Here is an 18,038-nt window from a genome sequence, read left to right as displayed (position 1 = left end):
AAACGTGATGGCACGATGATGAAACAACGATGGTACGATGGTGAAAACGCGATGGCACAATGATGAAATCGCGATGGTGAAATGTCGATGTAATATCGCATTTTCATCATCGTACCATCGCGTTTTCACCATTGCACCATCGTGCCATCGCTTTTAAATCATCGTACCATCGTGCAGTTGTGTTTTCATCATCGTAGCATTGCATTTTCACCATCGTGCCATCGCGTTATCATCATCGTACCATCGCGTTTTCACCATTGAGCCATCGCGTTTTCACCATCGTACCATCATGCCATCGCGTTTTCATCATCGTACCATCACGTTTTCATCATCGTACCATCACGTTTTCACCATCGTACCATCGCGTTTTCACCATCGTGCCATCGCGTTATCACCATCGTACCATCGCGGTTTCACCATCGTAGCATCGCGTTTTCACCATCGTACCATCACTGTTTCAAATGATTTCAATGCAGACTTCCGAAGCCCGCTACTGTTTAATTATCCGAGAAGAAATCGTACGCCAGTTTGTGAATATTTGGGGACGAAAACATCGCGAATCTACCGGCAATAAAAAGGCGAACTTGTTTAAAATAATGTTTCTTTCGAATTAACTATATCCTTGAATGATATGACAGTCACAAACACCAGCTAGAATGTAAAACTAAATCAATTTGAATTGCATATGTTTGTATTTTCGGGAAACAGTTTTTTTTTCACTTATACTGCATTTTTTCACCAATACAATGTATTTACAGTTTAGCGTAAGTAAATGTTATAGACGTTGCTGTACACACTGTTTAAATATTAATGAAGATAATTCATTTTCTAGTTCCACCATTTCATCTTGTTATAATGTTAGACATGATCTGTCATGCAGTTCAACTGATGTTATTTACTTAATAACATGTAATAATGTTTTAAACAGTATGTTGGACAACGCACCAACAATGTTCACAAAGAATGAGCAGTCATAGATCTGATATCAATCATTATCCAGAAACTACTACTATAAATGTTTCTGAACATTTTAATTCTCAAGGACATACTATCCAGGATTTCTCTTTTATGCCCATTGATAAAGTAACTAATCCTCGGAAAAGGCTTTTAAAAGAGACTTCCTGGATGTATCGTTTGGGCACTGTGTCTCCCCAAGGAATGAATTCAAAAATTCTGTATTTATGCCTTTCTGAAATACTTGTATATTTTAGTACTTGTATGTATTCCATAATCAGTTTTTACTGGTGCCATTCCTTAATCATTGCACTTATACTGCATTTTTTCACTAGTATGTATGTATCATACTATGATCCTGTTTATGATTTTTACGCCAAACTTTTTAATTTTGACGTCGTCATCAACGTCGTTTGACGTTGACGTCACTTCCTTTGTTATGTTTATTTTGAACCCTGAAGAAGGCTAATGTAGCCGAAACGTTGGTTAAAAATAAAGCGACTTGTTTTAAAAAGTTTTTGTAGTTTTGACTACTTTTAATACTTATATCGGGAAACAGGTACGAATTTTTTGCCCCCTCCGTTACGGCTGCATTTTTTTCTTAAGTCGTGCAAGTAGAAAATCAATAACGTAAACATTATGAAAGGATTGTATCTTTCTCTAAGAAAAATAAATAAGATAACACCGCTTCCATTGAATTTCATGCAGTATATATGTAGATCTACGCGGATGGTGCTGAAGTACTTCTTTTTGGTCACGTGATAAAGAAATGTTTTGGTCATGTGATTAAAGCAAGTGTGCTCATTTTCATACGCTTTGTTTTTGTAATAAACAATAGATAACGACAACTATATACTTAAGCAATGTATTTTTTATAAAGTTGAATTTCAGAAGCTTTCTGATAGTTAAACGGACTTGAATTACGTAAAATTTATGGAGCACATGGAACTACTTGTTCTTCGGTTTCGGATTAGAAATTTCGTCTGTAAATTTGTGGTATGATAAATATGTGGTCACGCTTCGCTGCCCACAAAAATGAATGTTCTGTTTGAGCAGTTACTTTGCAGTCCTATAACATGCATTTACCAAATAAAATATCCCTTTAAAAACATTAATATACAAAAACTTAACTGTTAAAGATTTGTTAGTCTATATAGAGATGGAAGTTACTTAGTAATGTTTCTTGTGCAGTTCATGGGGAAAATCTCGAATGAATGCTGGTGAATTAATTAAAAATGTTAGACGTGTAGAACAAAGGGTATAATTAATTGGGGAATAATTAGTGAGTGTTATGCTGTAGGCAATACCACCTATCTGTTCAGGTACAGTTCAGCCAGGTGGTTTATAAAACGTAAAACATTAGAAATGTACGTATTGTCTAATGCACATTCTGTTCAAACGAGAAACCGAAGCAGCAGTGTAGTGTACATGTTACCTTTACCCTGCTAAATTCCTAAAATGGACTGGCTATCATTCAATTTAGGCAGTACTATTTATTATTCAAAGGGATGTTCACTGCAAATCTACTTACTGAATAGCGAACAGTCCAGACCAAGATCAGCCTGCAAGAATCTTGGTCTGCACTAATCGCAAAGGCAGAATCACTTGCCGTCAGAAGGGTAAAGGTTTATATGAAACAATATCCTCTCTGAACACATGAAACAGAGAATAAATGCAATTTACAGAAGTATGTGTAGCCAGCATATTGTGATCAGTTTAATGTCATAGTTCGTGTTTATAGGGCCGTATGTTTCAATCCTTTCATGACAATCGTATTTCGTCAATTTTCAGTTGTTCACTGTTATTAGTTTATAAGACTATCTTTTTAAATAAAAATGCAGGCATTGTTACTGAAAAAGCCAATAGGAAACTACAGTGTTTGTTAAAAGAACATCCACAAGTAACAGTTACTGTTGTCGATTCTTGCAGTTTTTCAGTTGTCCCACGTGTAGGTCTCGGAGTTGTATTTATTTCATGCGGGTCTATGCGTGACTTTGTCGGGCAGTATTCTCCTTCACGTCTTTTATCGCTTTGGTCTCGCATTAATACTGACCTGACGTTTGTCCAGAATATATCCTGCTCTTTGACAACTGTTGCTCTGAAATATATAGTGTGTATCACTACCAAATTAACAAGTAGTCTAAGTATAAAGTGCTCTTATCTTTGCCCTTTCTCAGTAGTATCGCGTTACCAAAATCTACATGCTCTTATCATGCTAGATAATATTGGTGACGTAAGAATTTTAGATCAAGGAGCTAATGTTAAAGGTTGTAGTTAGGAAGTTTAACTTTCTTACATAAAAAGCTAAGACTTATTTTATACAGTAGATTGAAATATTAGTCTCTGGAAATCTTACATTCCGGAAAATGTCAAAATAACTGTTTAATAATAATAATAATAATAATAATAATAATGTTTAATAATTTTAAACTCCTTTAAATTTGTGACCGTATTGGTCACAAATTAAAAGGAGTTTAAAATTATTAACAGGTTAAACCTAATGGACTGCACTCAATTTGATCATGTCAACTTAAGTTCATTTATTTACGTGAAATAAAGATGACCAATCATAGCTGCTGGCGCGTTCCATCTAAAAACGGCTTTTCCAAAACTCTGGTTTGTCCTGTGTGATATGGCACTCTGAAATCAACAAATACACTGAACATTTCTCCTTTAGAAATAATAAAAAATGGTACAACTCAGTTTACGTTTGAGAAAGAATTTTGGAACCTTTTGAAATACACGTTTGTCTTGCCACTGAATCCTGATTGAATCACGTTCATGCGGAAATTTCCGCGAGGCAAATTACTACTCGGTATTTTGAAAAAAAAAAATCAGTGTATTTCGGCTTTTTACCATCAAAAAGAAGCGTGGTCATACGGTGATAATAAATTGCCCGATGAATAATTGCTTTCGCAGACAAAATGGCGCGTGGAAAACGCGTCACTTCCGATAAACGAGATCTCATTCAGTAGTCACGGGATGTTGGCGAGATTTGCTCCATATGCCTTTCAAGTTGCCGATCTATTTATTTTTATAGCTCTTTGGTTTATCCACCAAACAATACCATTTTCAAACAGCGAAATTCTTACAGATTCGGGTTTTTTTTTGGACGGGATTTGCCCGGCGGGGTTGTTTTCGGAAAAGCGCAAGTTGCATTACAACCGTCCTTGCCAAATAATATTACAAAGATGCGGAAAGAATATTTTTCAATGAATTTAACGATTTATGACGTAATTGTAACTAAAAACGAAGTGCATGTATAATATCTGCACGAATTCAGAGGCAGAGAGAGCGGTCGAGACATTTTATTCGAGTTTTCGTTTTTTTTTTTTTTTTTGTAATTGAAAATATATGGCATTTCTAGCTGCTTCACTTACTTGCTTCTATGCTGATTTTGATGTCTCTTTCTTTATAAGTTAATTTTGATTATAGTAACTTGCAATTTTCAATATCCCCCAAACTTATCAATCCTTGAACGCCACTGAAATTTGACCGGCTTGCCTATTTTAAGTAGTAGAAATCCAGCAGTACTGTAATTATTCAGGTCAATCTCTTCGAATGTGAATATTTACTCGTGACCTGACACCAGATCAGAAAGAAAATGCCTCCGTACGTGTTATACCCTACTCCTAGGTATTCTATAAGAACCATGGTCATGAACGGGATATCAAACAAGTGGTAATTTATCTTCCATTGTGTACCGGTCACATTTTTTCAATACATCTAATCTTAGAAAAAGAACGTGTAGTTTATAGTAATTTCAACGTTACACAAAAAACTTGCTTGAACTTCCCTGGTGAAGTTCCGTTCTAGATTACAAAACCATTCTGATTGGCTGTTGTGAAAATGTATGTCAATCGTCATTTTACTACACGTGTTCGCTAAAATGTGAAAATGCACCATTAATGTGCAAAATGAATGAAATAAACAGAACAGATGCAGACCAATGTACGATTTAAAATTAAAGATCATATACAAGTTAAAGCATAGCAAAAGTTCCTTCTAGGGCACATCTATATAAATATAAAATGATCATCTTTTAAAATTTTGGTTGCAATGTCTGTTTTATACTGCCAAAAATGTCAGGTAAGTATTTACGCTAGTTATTTAACATAAAATATCTGTTCTGTTCTGTTCTGTTCTGTTCATAAATTGTTAAATCCAACAACAAATTAAATATGTTACCACTTTCAGTAGAGTAAATACGGCAATAAAACATTGACCCGGTCAATCCATTACGATTCGATGCGTGAATTAGTTGCGCATAACTAGAGAGTCGCAATGGGGTTTGTTTTTTTTTTTACAAATTAACCATGCATTTGAATGTAACGATAATATTTAGTTGTTTACATTTAAATTTGCTGATATATGTCTATCTGGTCGACAGAATGTACATATGTTATGTTCTTCAAGAATGGAGGAAATAAAAGAATTAATCAAGCACCCTCGGGTTTAGTAATATGTAATCCATGGAACGCGTTCAGTCAGAGAGTTAGGAAAGAATAGTTTAACGTCAGAGGTTATTTCTAAGGCCACGGAGTTTAATTGGCCAGCTTGTAATTACAACAGCTTTCGATATCAGTAGTTCAGTCAAGTGTGAATTACCGAATTAAAATATTCCTTCTCAAGAGAAGGAACAACAAGATGAATTTCATTCATCATTTCGAGTTTTAGTGTAAAATTGTGATTTTTTTTAAATTCTGTTTTTGTTTGTTTACGTTTCGCCTAGACTAGCCACTAGACTGATAATAACTATATTTCTATATTTTTCCTATTTTGACAAATTCAATTTCATAGAGACAAAAGCCAGTCTATTTTAGAGATTTTCACTCAGGGCTGATGTTGAAATTATCAATGATATTGGACATAGGATATAGACTGGCTCAGTTCACTTCATTCAATCATAAAAATGTAAAAAGATATATCATAGTCTAGGAGCTAGTCTAAGCAATATGGAATATTGAGACAATGTGACTGATGCACGATGGAAGACAAGTCAAATGGTTTATCGCGGCCAGAAATTTGTAGAAACCGGACAGAAGTTGCGAAATTGTCATTTGTGCAGGAAAGAAGCGTTTACCAGAATGTCCAGTACTGGAAAGGTATAGTGACCATGCACGGACACAGCCAACTTTCTCAGAGGGGGTCCGATCTCCTGCCCCCCTCCCCACCCCCCTGGAAATTATGAAATTTAGCACTTCATTTTTTGCATTCTGGGACAGTTTTATGGACTAACCTGTTAAATTTGGGAAAATGATAAAATCAAGCTTTCTTGAAGGTAAAATTCTTAGTTTCTTTTAGATAAATAATATGAATTATGTCGGGGTCGTATGTAGCAGCAGCCGCATATACTTTACATGCAGTCCTAATGTTGCCTTTTTCGAAAAACCTTTTCTTTCCTTCTTGTCTTTTTTCCTTTTTTAAAGATTTTCCAGAGGGGGTCCGGACCCCCGGTCCCCCCCCCCCCCCCCCTCTTCTGGATCCGCGCATGGTGACATATCATGCTTTCTGTTTATGCAGGTAAAGTTGTGTTTGGTTAAATTTCAACAGAGCACAATTGTCTGAACAGTGTACAAACTCATTACTGTTTTTTCAGGCAAGGGTGGAAAAAAAGTGGTAGACAATGAAAGCAGTAACAGTTTTATTAAAAAAATAAACAATGAGACAAACATTTCCAACATCTTTGGACGGTTCAAAAATCCCATGTTAAACATACGATAAAGCCCGAAACGCGTGAAAATGTTCAGAATGTAAATCGGGTGAAGTACGCGCTCTATGTATAAAATTAGATTGTGCGTCTAGATTGATTTTGTCTCCCGTATACGTCATGGAAGGGCTTACACAGAGATGACGTAGCTAATCATCGAAGCGAATTCAGAACGAGGCTTAACATTGAGCGGATAACAGTCAGTTAATCTGGGTCACAATAGCCTAAATAGTTTTCCCTACATATTCTATATAAAACTGACCTTTTTCAAAGAGCTACCAAACATAGCTAGACCCATTTCAGAGAACAAATCCTTACCTCATTTTAAAGAGTTATGATAAAACTGATATAAAATGAAGAGAAAAGTAGGGGTCATGTATCTTCTAAGAGAGATTTCTCTGGTCACATTTACTTACTTTAAACTGACATCAAAATCACACTGCTGTGACCTGGAAGTACTACTTATACTAAAATTGAGCTTGATTTCACCAAATACAACCTGCTCTCCCATTTTTCCTACCAAAATGTCAACAATACATCCACAATGAAATTTAAACAAAAACTAGCCTCAATTTAGACCTCTGTTGCCATGCCAAGTGAAAAATTAGTGTTCAAATACCTGGCAGCCATTACGCGACTACACCAGATGGCTCCCACGCTGGTTTCTTTAGTTAAGTTAGGCCTCTAGGGAGCTTCAAATTTTGTTTAAACGCATTTTTCATCATACTTAGTGTCCTTTTTAGGAATTTTTCTTAAACTTACTTTAAATTGTGTTGGATACGACCAGGGAACTCGGGTAAGACTTTTAATTTTTCAGTTTTCCCCTTTTTTAATTACGTCACGGTTCGACGATCAATTCTAGCAATTATTGATAAATTAGTCTAAATTCGTTTACGGTCAGATAGATTTTGCCTGAATGACAAAATCGCGGTCTGAAAGACTAATCGTCAGCCTGAATGGTTTGTTAACATCTGAAATGATTTTAACATGACGATCTACCTTAATCTTTCGAAGTTTCGAAAAATTCGGGAATTTCCACGCACGTGGTGGGTGGTTATGTTTTTCTTAAACTATCAGCGATTCTCAGAAGGGAATTGAATATTAATTACTTATTATTGATTGGCAATGATTTTGTCCATGGTATTTTGATCGATCAATAATTTTATTTTACTTATTTTTCCCTCTTAGGGACAATGGCCGAGGACTCGGGAACTGGGTCAGCTAATTTGGCAGTCAGCCAGGGCGGAAGCGCCGATGATGATTCGCATGCGCATTGCAGCACTTCCGACAATAACAAACTAGACAAATTCCTTAAAAAAGGAGAGGCAATCCTTTCAACCTTCGAGTCGGCTATTAAAGGGTGTGAACACCAAAACAAACAAATTCAACAACTGAGTAATATGGTGCATCAACTGCAGAAAGGAAATTCAAAAAGAAAATCTGCCGATGACGAAAGCTTAAATAATGGAAATAAACGAGCAAGATTGTCTTATGACTCGGGTGACAGTGATTCGGAGGGACAACAACATCAGGATGTTCAGCTAAATGATGACCATTTCAATCGGATAGACGACCTCCTAACTAGTGACAATACACACACTTCAGAAAACAATACAACGGAAGAGTGTGACATTCTAGCAGATGTGAATACTTTCTTCGAATCAGAACTTAAGTGCGGTGATGCCTTGGATGAGAAAACAGCTACAGCCGTAAATTCTGCGCAGAGGGGGTCTTTCAACAAAGATAAATTTAAGATAATTTTGGATAAAAATAAACGACCAGCAAATGTTGAGAACCTCCAAATTCCGAAAATTGATACTTTACTATGGGAACAACTCAAAAACACGACGAAAAGAACTGACGCTAGTAGACAACGGATGATTGGCAATGCAAACCAGGCGCTTGTCCCAGTCGTGAAGGCGTTGAATCATTTGAGCACTAACCCTACTCCAGACAGAGGGATGCTGATTTAACATATTGGCGATGCCTTCAAAATTCTAGCTTCACAGATTACACACATAAATAATCAAAGGAGGGACACTATAAAACAGGAATTAATCCCACAGTTTAAAACAGTGTGCACAGAAGATCACCCTATCTCGGCGAATAATCTATTTGGGGAAAACTTTGCCGAGCACTTGAAACAACTCGATCATGGGAAGGGGCTAAAATTAACCAACAAATCCAAAGCAACGACGGCTTCTTTTTTAGGGAAGCAACCGGGGGAGAAACATCCAAACAGCGGTTATCAACCCCAGCTAGTTCCACAACAACCACCAGTCGAACACCAACCACTACAGGCAGACAAAATCAAAAGGAAAATTCAACAATTTCGCAAAGAAATCCTTCAAGAACAATCCGGGAAAGAAACAGTTCTAAGTAACAATTAAGTACTGGAAATTATACTTACACACTTACAAATACTTGTGAAAACTTTTTAGGGGGAAAGACTAGACTGTATCTAGATAAATGGAAATACATTACTAATGACAGGTGGATTTTGAAAACGACAGCTGGCTATAAAATTGAATAAGATCAAAAACCGGTTCAACAAACAAAACCCAAACCTCTCACTTTTACGGACTCAGAAACTGCTGAGGTAAATAAAGAAATTCAACGTTTTTTAAGAGTGCAAAATAGTAGAACAGGTTGCCGATTATCCTGAACCGGACGAATTCATAAGTAACATTTTCTTCAGGGTAAAGAAAAATAATAAACTTCGGATTATCCTGAATCTTAAACAATTTAATGAGCACATGAAACATATTCATTTCAAAATGGAAACACTCCAACAGGCAATCAGTTTAATCACCAAAGACTGCTTTTTTTGGATCGGTCGATTTATCAGAGGCTTATTATTCTGTCCCCATCGCATACGAAGACAGGAAATATTTTCGGTTTTTCTTCAAAGGAGCAAAATTTCAATTTACTTGCCTAGTCATGGGGTTGGCCTCAGCTCCAAGGGTATTTACAAATATTCTTAAACCGGTTTTCGCGAGTTTACGGGGAGAAGGTTTCCTCAGCACAATCTATATTGACGACTCTTTTCTTATGGGTCAAACATATCAAAAATGTGAAGAAAATATCATTTCCACTGTCAGACTTTTGGATGACTTGGGGTTAACCGTCAACCCATTAAAATCGGTCTTCGTACCAACTCAGCAAATAACATTTGTGGGTTTTATACTTTGCTCAGTATCTATGACTGTGAGACTCACTCCAGAAAAGATTAACGATATCAAAACCTTATGCAAAGATATTCTCAAGGCCAAATTCGTAACAATAAGGAGATTTGCGAAACTAATTGATATGCTCGTAGCAAGTGAACCAGGAGTTCAATATGCTCCGTTGTTTTACAAACCTCTAGAGAAGGTCAAAATGGCAAATTTAAACTGGAAACGGGGTAAATACGATGCTTGCATGAGAATCCCATCAGAAATCACATTAAACATTCAGTGGTGGCTAGATAATCTGGACACGAGCTTCAAGCCCATACAAATTCCTGATCCACAAATCATTATGACAACAGACAGTTCTTTACGAGGACGAGGGGCACATCTCAATAACGAAGGAACTTTTACTAGTGGGGTCTGGTCAATGGAGGAACAGGACTTGCACATTAATATTTTGGAACTTAAAGCATGCAAATTGGGGTTAATGAGCTTATGTAAAGACAAATCCAATATTCATATTAGAATTTTGTTAGACAATACTACTGCTTGTGCCTATTGATCAAAGTTGAGGGGGGGGGGGGGGGGCGAAAGAGAGAACTAGATGAACTGGCAAGAGATATTTGGTTATGGTGCATTCCTAGGAATATTCATTTATCAACAGCTCATATTCCGGGGGTCGATAACACTCGAGCGGATTTGCTATCTCGTCAGTTCAATGATGACCTTGAATAGTCTTTAGATGCAAATGTTTTCCGAAAAATAGAGGGAATTTTTGGAAGGACTGACATTGATTTATTTGCTTCAAGGCTGAATGCCAAGAAACATAAATATGTATCTTATTTACCAGACGCGGGTGCAATGGCAGTTGACGCATTTTCCATTCCATGGAAAACAAAACTTTTATACATTTTTCCTCCTTTCAGTCTCATTCCACGCATTTTACAAAAGATACACTTGGATCAAGCAGAAGCAATTCTGGTGGCACCCATATGGCCTACGCAAAACTGGTGACCAAAACTCCTGCAAATGCTTATATGCGACTGGCTGGGACTCCCAAGGACACGGAACATCCTTCGATTAGAACACAACCCATTGGCACGCCATCCGTTACACAAACTTCGGCTTGGTGCTTTTCGCATATCCGGCACTTTGCTCCCAAGGACTTTCAAATGATTCGGTTGAGGTAATTATGGCATCATGGCGCAATTCAACACAGAAAACTTATTCCACATATTTGAGGAAGTGGTTTAGATTTTGTGAAAATCAACCAATTCATTCGTTCAAACCATCCACAGCAAATTTTATTACATTTCTAACAAGTTTGTATAAAGAAACAAAGTGTTATTCAACTATTGGTACTGCCAGATCGACTGTCAATCAGTTATTACACATATGTACAAATAAAGACTTCAGTGCTTCCAAAATAGTGAATAGATTCATGAAAGGAATTTATGAACTTAGGCCTCAGCTACCTAAATACAATAACATTTGGGATGTAAATATTGTGTTAAATTACTTTAGAAACTTGCCTTCACAACTGCCAATATCTACATTAGTGAGAAAACTGTGTGTATTATTCTTACTTTTGACGACACAGAGGTGTCAAACTTTACATTTAATATGTTTATAAGATGTTTCTTTTTTGTCTGGGTTCATGGTAATTGCTACAAATCATGTTTTAAAACAAACGCGACCGGGTCATCACTTACCACCTATAGAGCTAAAATAATATTCTCCTGACAGGAAATTGTGTATTGTAACCACTTTTAAGGAATACATTGAAAAATCTCGTCTACTCAGGGGCAACACTCAGCAGCTGCTTATTAGTACACAAAAACCATACAAACAGGTATCCCGGGATACTATTTGTCGCTGGATAAAACAAACTTTGTGCAAGGCAGGGGTCGGACCTAATTTCAAAGCACACAGTGTTAGAACTGCTTCTGTGAGTGCTGCCAAACAACAGAGAGTAAAATTAGACACTATTGTCCGAACTGCTGGGTGGGCAAACTCCCAGGTTTTCCAAAGGTTTTATGATAAACCTAGGGAATGTTCTTTTCAAGAAGCCTTATTGGATAATCAGGACAAATAAATTACCATCAGTGATAATTTGGTGTTGTAAATAATTTGAAGGAGTAAATTTGAATGAATACAACATCGTTATATTTTTCATCTATTATTATTAAAACCAACTAAATTTTTCCAGCATGAAGGATCAACTCTGAAATCTCTGTGTGAGCCCTTCCAGGATGTATACGGGAGACAAAATTGTAAGATTAAACGAGACTTGCCGACATAGGAGGAAAGTTGATGTTTGATCCAGATTTTGTCGACCGTATAATACTCGAGGGCTCACACACCCGCCCTCCCTTACCCGTACATCTTGGACTTTGATCCTTCATGCATTTATACCAACTTACATGTCCCGGTCGTTACATGTAAGTTGGTGCTGTCTGAAGACTGAATTCGCTTCGATGATGAGCTACGTCATCTCTGTGTGAGCCCTCCAGGAATATACGGTCGACAAAATCTGGATCAAACATCAACTTCCCTCCTATGTCGGTAAGTCTCGTTTAATCTTACAATTAAACTGGGCGAGTCTACTTACTTATTTCTTGAGGATGAAAAAAAAAACGTGTTTTTTAAATGTTGCTCTTAAACAAGGGTGGCGGTTGAACTACTAAAAGTACAACAACAGTTAATTCACAACAAATCGTACGTTATGTTTTATAATCAGTAGAAGCTAGTCGTATTTACGCTTATGAGACCTGTTTCACCCATAAGTAAAGAATTCACAGGTCCATCATGAAATATTTTCCCCCAGCGCGTATGTACTTGTCCTATTCAAAATGATCGCGGCCGCGATCAATAAATTATCGCTTGTTCAATATGCTAGGTACCCATTCACCGACTGCGCGTTTAAGTTGAGAAATGTACGATTGAAACGGGTTAGTATATTTTCCCGTTCATGATCATGGTTCTTATAGAATACCTATGGATAGGGTATAACACGTACGGAGGAATTTTCTTTCTGGTCTGGTGCCAGTGACTCGATCAAACAGAGACTGTCGTTACTTGCTTGACTGCGTACGATGCTTCCAAAAGATATGAGCCGCGCCATGAGAAAATCAACATAGTGGCGCAATCTGGTCAGGATCATGCGCAGGCTGGTCTGGATCCATGCTGTTCGCTTTCAAAGCCATAATTGCAATGAGAGAAACCAATAGCGAACAGCATAGATCCTGACTAGACTGCGCGGATGCGCAGGCTGGTCTGGATCCATGCTGGTCGCAAAGCCACTATGTTGGTTTTCTCACGACACGGGCTCGATTCTTATAAATCTCAAGAACTGTAGCATCAGCAGCTGTCGTGTGGTGTCTGTAAAGTACTTAGACTCGGGTTCTTTTGAATCCTAAAGTCCAGTCAGTTCTTAAGCCGGTGCCGAGGGCATGAGGATTACTGCACGTGTCATTACCTCTCACAAACAGACTCAATTAAACCGAGTCTCCTATTATTATTACTACAGTTGAATATCGTTAACTCGATATCGGTTAGCACGATACTCCGGTTAGCACGATGTGTTTGAGTCGGTCCCAATTTTTCCCTATTTATCTTAATGTGATTATTTATCATTACCTCGATATGATTAGCTCGATATTTTGTTTAGCTCGATGAGATTTTTCAGTCCCGTCAACTAACCTGTACTGTTTTTACACCCGGTTTCGCCTATATCACAGCTTGTCAAAAAATATCCATGTTATTTGTAAGGTGTGATAATCAACCTATTGTTGTCCGGCGATGTATTAATCATATTCAAGTTAGTTTGTGTGTTGTTGTTGTTGTTTTTTTTTGTGTTATTAAATTTTAATCTTTAATCCAATTCAAATGTCGGGAAGTTTGCATTTAATTCCCAATAATTAGTATTATAAAACACCGTGCAAGCAGGAAAGCTGTCTCAAATATAACAACTAATTTGGATGAATTATTTTCTGTTTGACGGAGTAAAACTCTGCCATTTAGGATTGAGTAACAATATGCGTATTTAACTGACAAATTTTCGTTATCGAAGCACAGTCAAAATGACTACCCAACTAGGAACGTTACCGCAGCATTCAGGCTTGTTTAGGGAAGGAATAAAAATGCTACTGTTTAAATGTATATTTTGAAAAATTAAAAAGTTGTATGTATGTATTTGATTTAGATGTTTTATTTGTAAATCAAATTAAAATCGTATTTACGTTTTATATAATTTCTTTCCCCTTTCAAACCCATATATAATGACAATATAGACGTCCAACACAAGTACAAAGAAGTTCCAGATAGTCGATATCGTTACGTCGAATTTCGGATACGTCGATGCAATTTTTACAGTCCCTTGAATATCATGGTAACGGTATTCGACTGTATATTATTTGCTTTGTTACGTTCTGTGTCTTGTAGACTTTATTAAAAGGTAGTTTACTAACGCCCAAAAACACTTAACTTGTAATTAACTATCCGATGTTTTACATAAACAATTGATGAGATATTACGCGCACGAGAAACCTTTCTATGTACCTGTATTTAATGAAGCATTATTTTACAAATATTCTGTCAGTAATTGCACACTCAGTCCGTATAAAATAACTTTGCCATAAGCCAAGAGACATTATCTTAATTGAAAAGTACTGCTGAATATGTTTCAAGCAACTTATTTGACTTATAGTTTATTTTTGTTGCATCTTTTCGGCAACTTTGTACTCGTCTTCTGTCATTCACATCATAGGTGACAGTAACGTACTTAGGATACAGTATGGGTCCATGAGCCATATACACTTCAATATATTACACTCAGAAAAAAAATGGCAAAAACTCCATTTTGAAAAATTGTTTGCCCCTGTGACAATGAGCCATCTAATGCATGCACTCTCGCTCGCACGCACGCACGCACATACAATACTACATATGTGCATGTTTGTTGAACAAAAAATTAATAAACACGTTATACTCACGTCCTTATGGTTCAGGCACGGCATTGTTTTCATTAAGTTTTGATCCTCGGGCAATACAGTGAAAACTCCCAGGGGCTGATACTGAAATATGTGACTACAATCGGCTCTTCTAGCTTGCATAAAGAACCCACGGAAAAAGTAGCCCTGTGTGGCCCTCAGCGTTACTGAAGTGAAAGTTTCCCGTCATTTAACAAACATGCAACTGCGAAACACATGGGTTAATTTTACTTGATGCTAGTTACAAGTTTAAGCGTAACTGGGTGGTTAAGGTCGCTGACTTGAAATCACTTGCCTCTCGCCAATGTGGGTTCGAGCCTCACTTGGGGTCTAGAATTCTTCATGTGAGGTAGCCATCCAGCTGGCTTACGGAAGGTCCCTGATACTACCTCAGTGCCCGCTCGTAATGAAATCAATGCCCGGAGGGGCACATGGAATCTTCCTCCACCACAAAAAGATGGAAAGTCGCCATATGACCTAAATTTTGTCGGTGCGACGTTAAACCCAACAACAACAACAACAACAACAAAAAAAAAACAACAAATAACGGCATAATAAAGAAGTGAATTTTAATGAATGTTTTAGTCGTTGCAGTTCGATGAAGTAAAAATGGAGACACCAGTCGTTCGATAACTTGTACCCATAAAACTGAAATGCTGAAATTATAGGATTTGACTAAAGCACTCATTAAATTTCACTTCCTCATTATGCCAATATTTTTATTCATGTAGGTTTATGATGATAACAAGAGGGCCGTGGCGGTCAACGATCGCACACCTGAGTTGCACAGCTCAAATAAGTAACAAGTTTGGTAATCTAAGAAACATTTCTGCCAATATACTGTGAAAACTGACATGCATTACCAAGGCTTTTTTGACAAAACAATTCGGTTTAAATGATTTTAGAAGGTCACCAAAGAAATATATGTGTTGAATTATTTTTACGTCAGATATAAAGTACTTGCTGCAAGGTTATTTAGAGAACCAGACAAAAATGAATAATCGCGCTAAAGGATCATCCAAGATACATTTGTGTTAAATCATTTCAACATCAAGGTAGCAATATCTGAGAAGATTCTACTGTATGAATGTAAGGAAAAGAGAAAACACTTGGCGGCCATGTTGTTTTTTTTGGGTTTTTTTTTTTTGTGATAAATCTGTAAAATTTGTAAAATCTTGGTAAATGGTCATCCAAGGGACATTTATCGAGGACTGAGCGCGAAACTGTTGTATCTTGTTCCTTATTCATATAAAATTACAATAGTTTCGCGCTCAGTCCACGTTACAGAATCTGGCTAAATGTTTCAAAGTTTAGGTTTTAAAAGTTGCAATGTCAGCCAGAAATCTGCATAGAATGGAATTTATTTCAACAGCAGTGGTAGAGGACTATCCAAGACACTTCCAGGCCAAACCTTCAAGAAAAGTGAAGGAAATGACGGACGAGGAACGGTGAATGATTACTAGTATATAAGCTCACTCCGAGAACTTTGTGCCACAATTCTGCTTTCAGACTTCGAGTTAAAATGAACGTCTCACCTTGCACTTCCTCCCAAGGGGTATATACGTTCTGTGAAAGGTCTATCTCGAATGGCGGCTCGGACGTCTGCGCATCTACATGATGACCCTCAGGAAACATATTCCTACACACGTGTTCTGTTGCAGGAGGTCCATAGTGATAGCACGTGCATACACACCACTGCGTGCATAGTATGACAGCCAGTTGGTATAATGTTCTTTGCCGCATATTTGTTCTTTACCTTTATAAAGGTAATAAAAAAAATGCAGACCTAGTCTGATAGTTTGGGTGACAATCAATCTCGGATGTTTGGATTTACGTAATGCTAGTCAGAATTTCAATAGTACAAAACGTGTGTTTTTTTTTCCAGAGTAAATCTGTGAACAGTTTTTGCTAAAGGTTATAAAGATAAAAATGTCTGACATATAAAAGTGTTTTAATACTGAAACATTGAAAAATACTTAATTAATTTTAGCTTACCCTGAAGTAAAGGCTTCTCTTGCAATGGAATCTTAATACAGCTATATACTTCCACGTCACTCTTTCAAAGTACTGTTATAATTAATTCGTTTATAGGACAATTCTCACATTAGGTGACGAAATAAGCATACGGTTAAAAGCACTATCCTAAGAGTTTTCTTGAGTATCAAGTCGACTTTGTAAACAAAGGCAAACCATCAGGACATCTCAGGAAATAAACTGTTGCAACTTGACCCATGTTGCAAATAGTCCTGGTCTCCGTTACAAAAGAAGTTTAGTGCTAATCATTTTAATTGCATATGTATTTAAACCCCTTCCCGTCTATTTTTTTTTAATAATAATAAAAAAACACACACACATTATCCATGCAATTATTCAAAATATACAATACCCATACAAATTTTGAATATATTAATCATTTTTAAAAATATTTCCTAAACGTTTCAGGCTGCTCAAAGTATTTCGACAAAGCTAATGAAAATTGTTATAATTATCAAAAGATTAAAACATTACCTTGGCAAATGATATTCCACTTGTGTTTGTTTATAAATCTAGGTATCCACTTGTGTTTGTTTATAAATCTAAGTAGTTTAACTGTTGTTTCATCGTAATATTTTATTAATTAACCTAATTGGTGTCTTTGTCCTTAGGAAATTTTTCCGACACTTCAAAGGTCAGAGAATTTGTCTTAGTGACGTCGTGCGGAAAGAAACAACACTTTGTCTGCCAGGCATGTTTTTGTTTTTCCCCATCCAGCGGGTGAATACATTACTCGTATAAATCTTTCTCATATAAATAGTCATAATTACTTTGTTATATTTTCATTTTCCCCCTCATTTATTTATGTCGGTCGTCAAAATGATTCACTTGATACAACATTCTATCGTGAAAAAATAAGCATTTTATGGTTTTCATAAATCTTTAATACAAAAAATAGGAATGTAATTCGTTATGTAAATAAGTTAGTAAAAAATGTGTTTTGTTATTGGTGTAAAGAATATTCTACTTTTTAAAAATCTTTTTAATGGTCTTTTAAAAAAGCACGTAGCCCATTCAATGTTCTCATGTAATCGAATTAAACCGAGCCTAGCAGGCGCCAAACCGAGCCTGGCAAGCGCCAAACCGATGCTGGCAAGCGCCAAACCGAGCCTGGCAAGCGCCAAACCGATGCTGGCAAGCGCCAAACCGATGCTGGCAAGCGCCAAACCGAGCCTGGCA

The 18,038-nt window shown here is 36.8% G+C and overlaps 1 protein-coding gene across 1 annotated transcript; it reads right to left on the bottom strand.

Annotated features, from left to right (window-relative positions):
- Nucleotides 1-2,657: 2,657 nt before the first annotated feature.
- On the bottom strand, nt 2,658-17,702 carry LOC123525346 (putative ferric-chelate reductase 1). The gene is made up of 5 exons (XM_045304314.2): nt 17,334-17,702; nt 16,361-16,581; nt 14,829-14,992; nt 3,503-3,594; nt 2,658-3,052 (listed from the first exon to the last, which is right to left on the bottom strand). Exons 2-5 carry the CDS (start codon nt 16,566-16,568, stop codon nt 2,764-2,766), a joined length of 753 nt encoding a protein of 250 aa, XP_045160249.2. The 5' UTR covers nt 16,569-16,581; nt 17,334-17,702; the 3' UTR covers nt 2,658-2,763.
- Between the last annotated feature and the right edge of the window lie 336 nt (nt 17,703-18,038).

Source organism: Mercenaria mercenaria, chromosome 3, assembly GCF_021730395.1.
Source record: "Mercenaria mercenaria strain notata chromosome 3, MADL_Memer_1, whole genome shotgun sequence".
Lineage (NCBI taxonomy): Eukaryota > Metazoa > Mollusca > Bivalvia > Venerida > Veneridae > Mercenaria > Mercenaria mercenaria.
The sequence above is the reverse complement of the archived record's forward strand: the minus strand, read 5'-3'. Positions and strand labels throughout refer to the sequence as shown.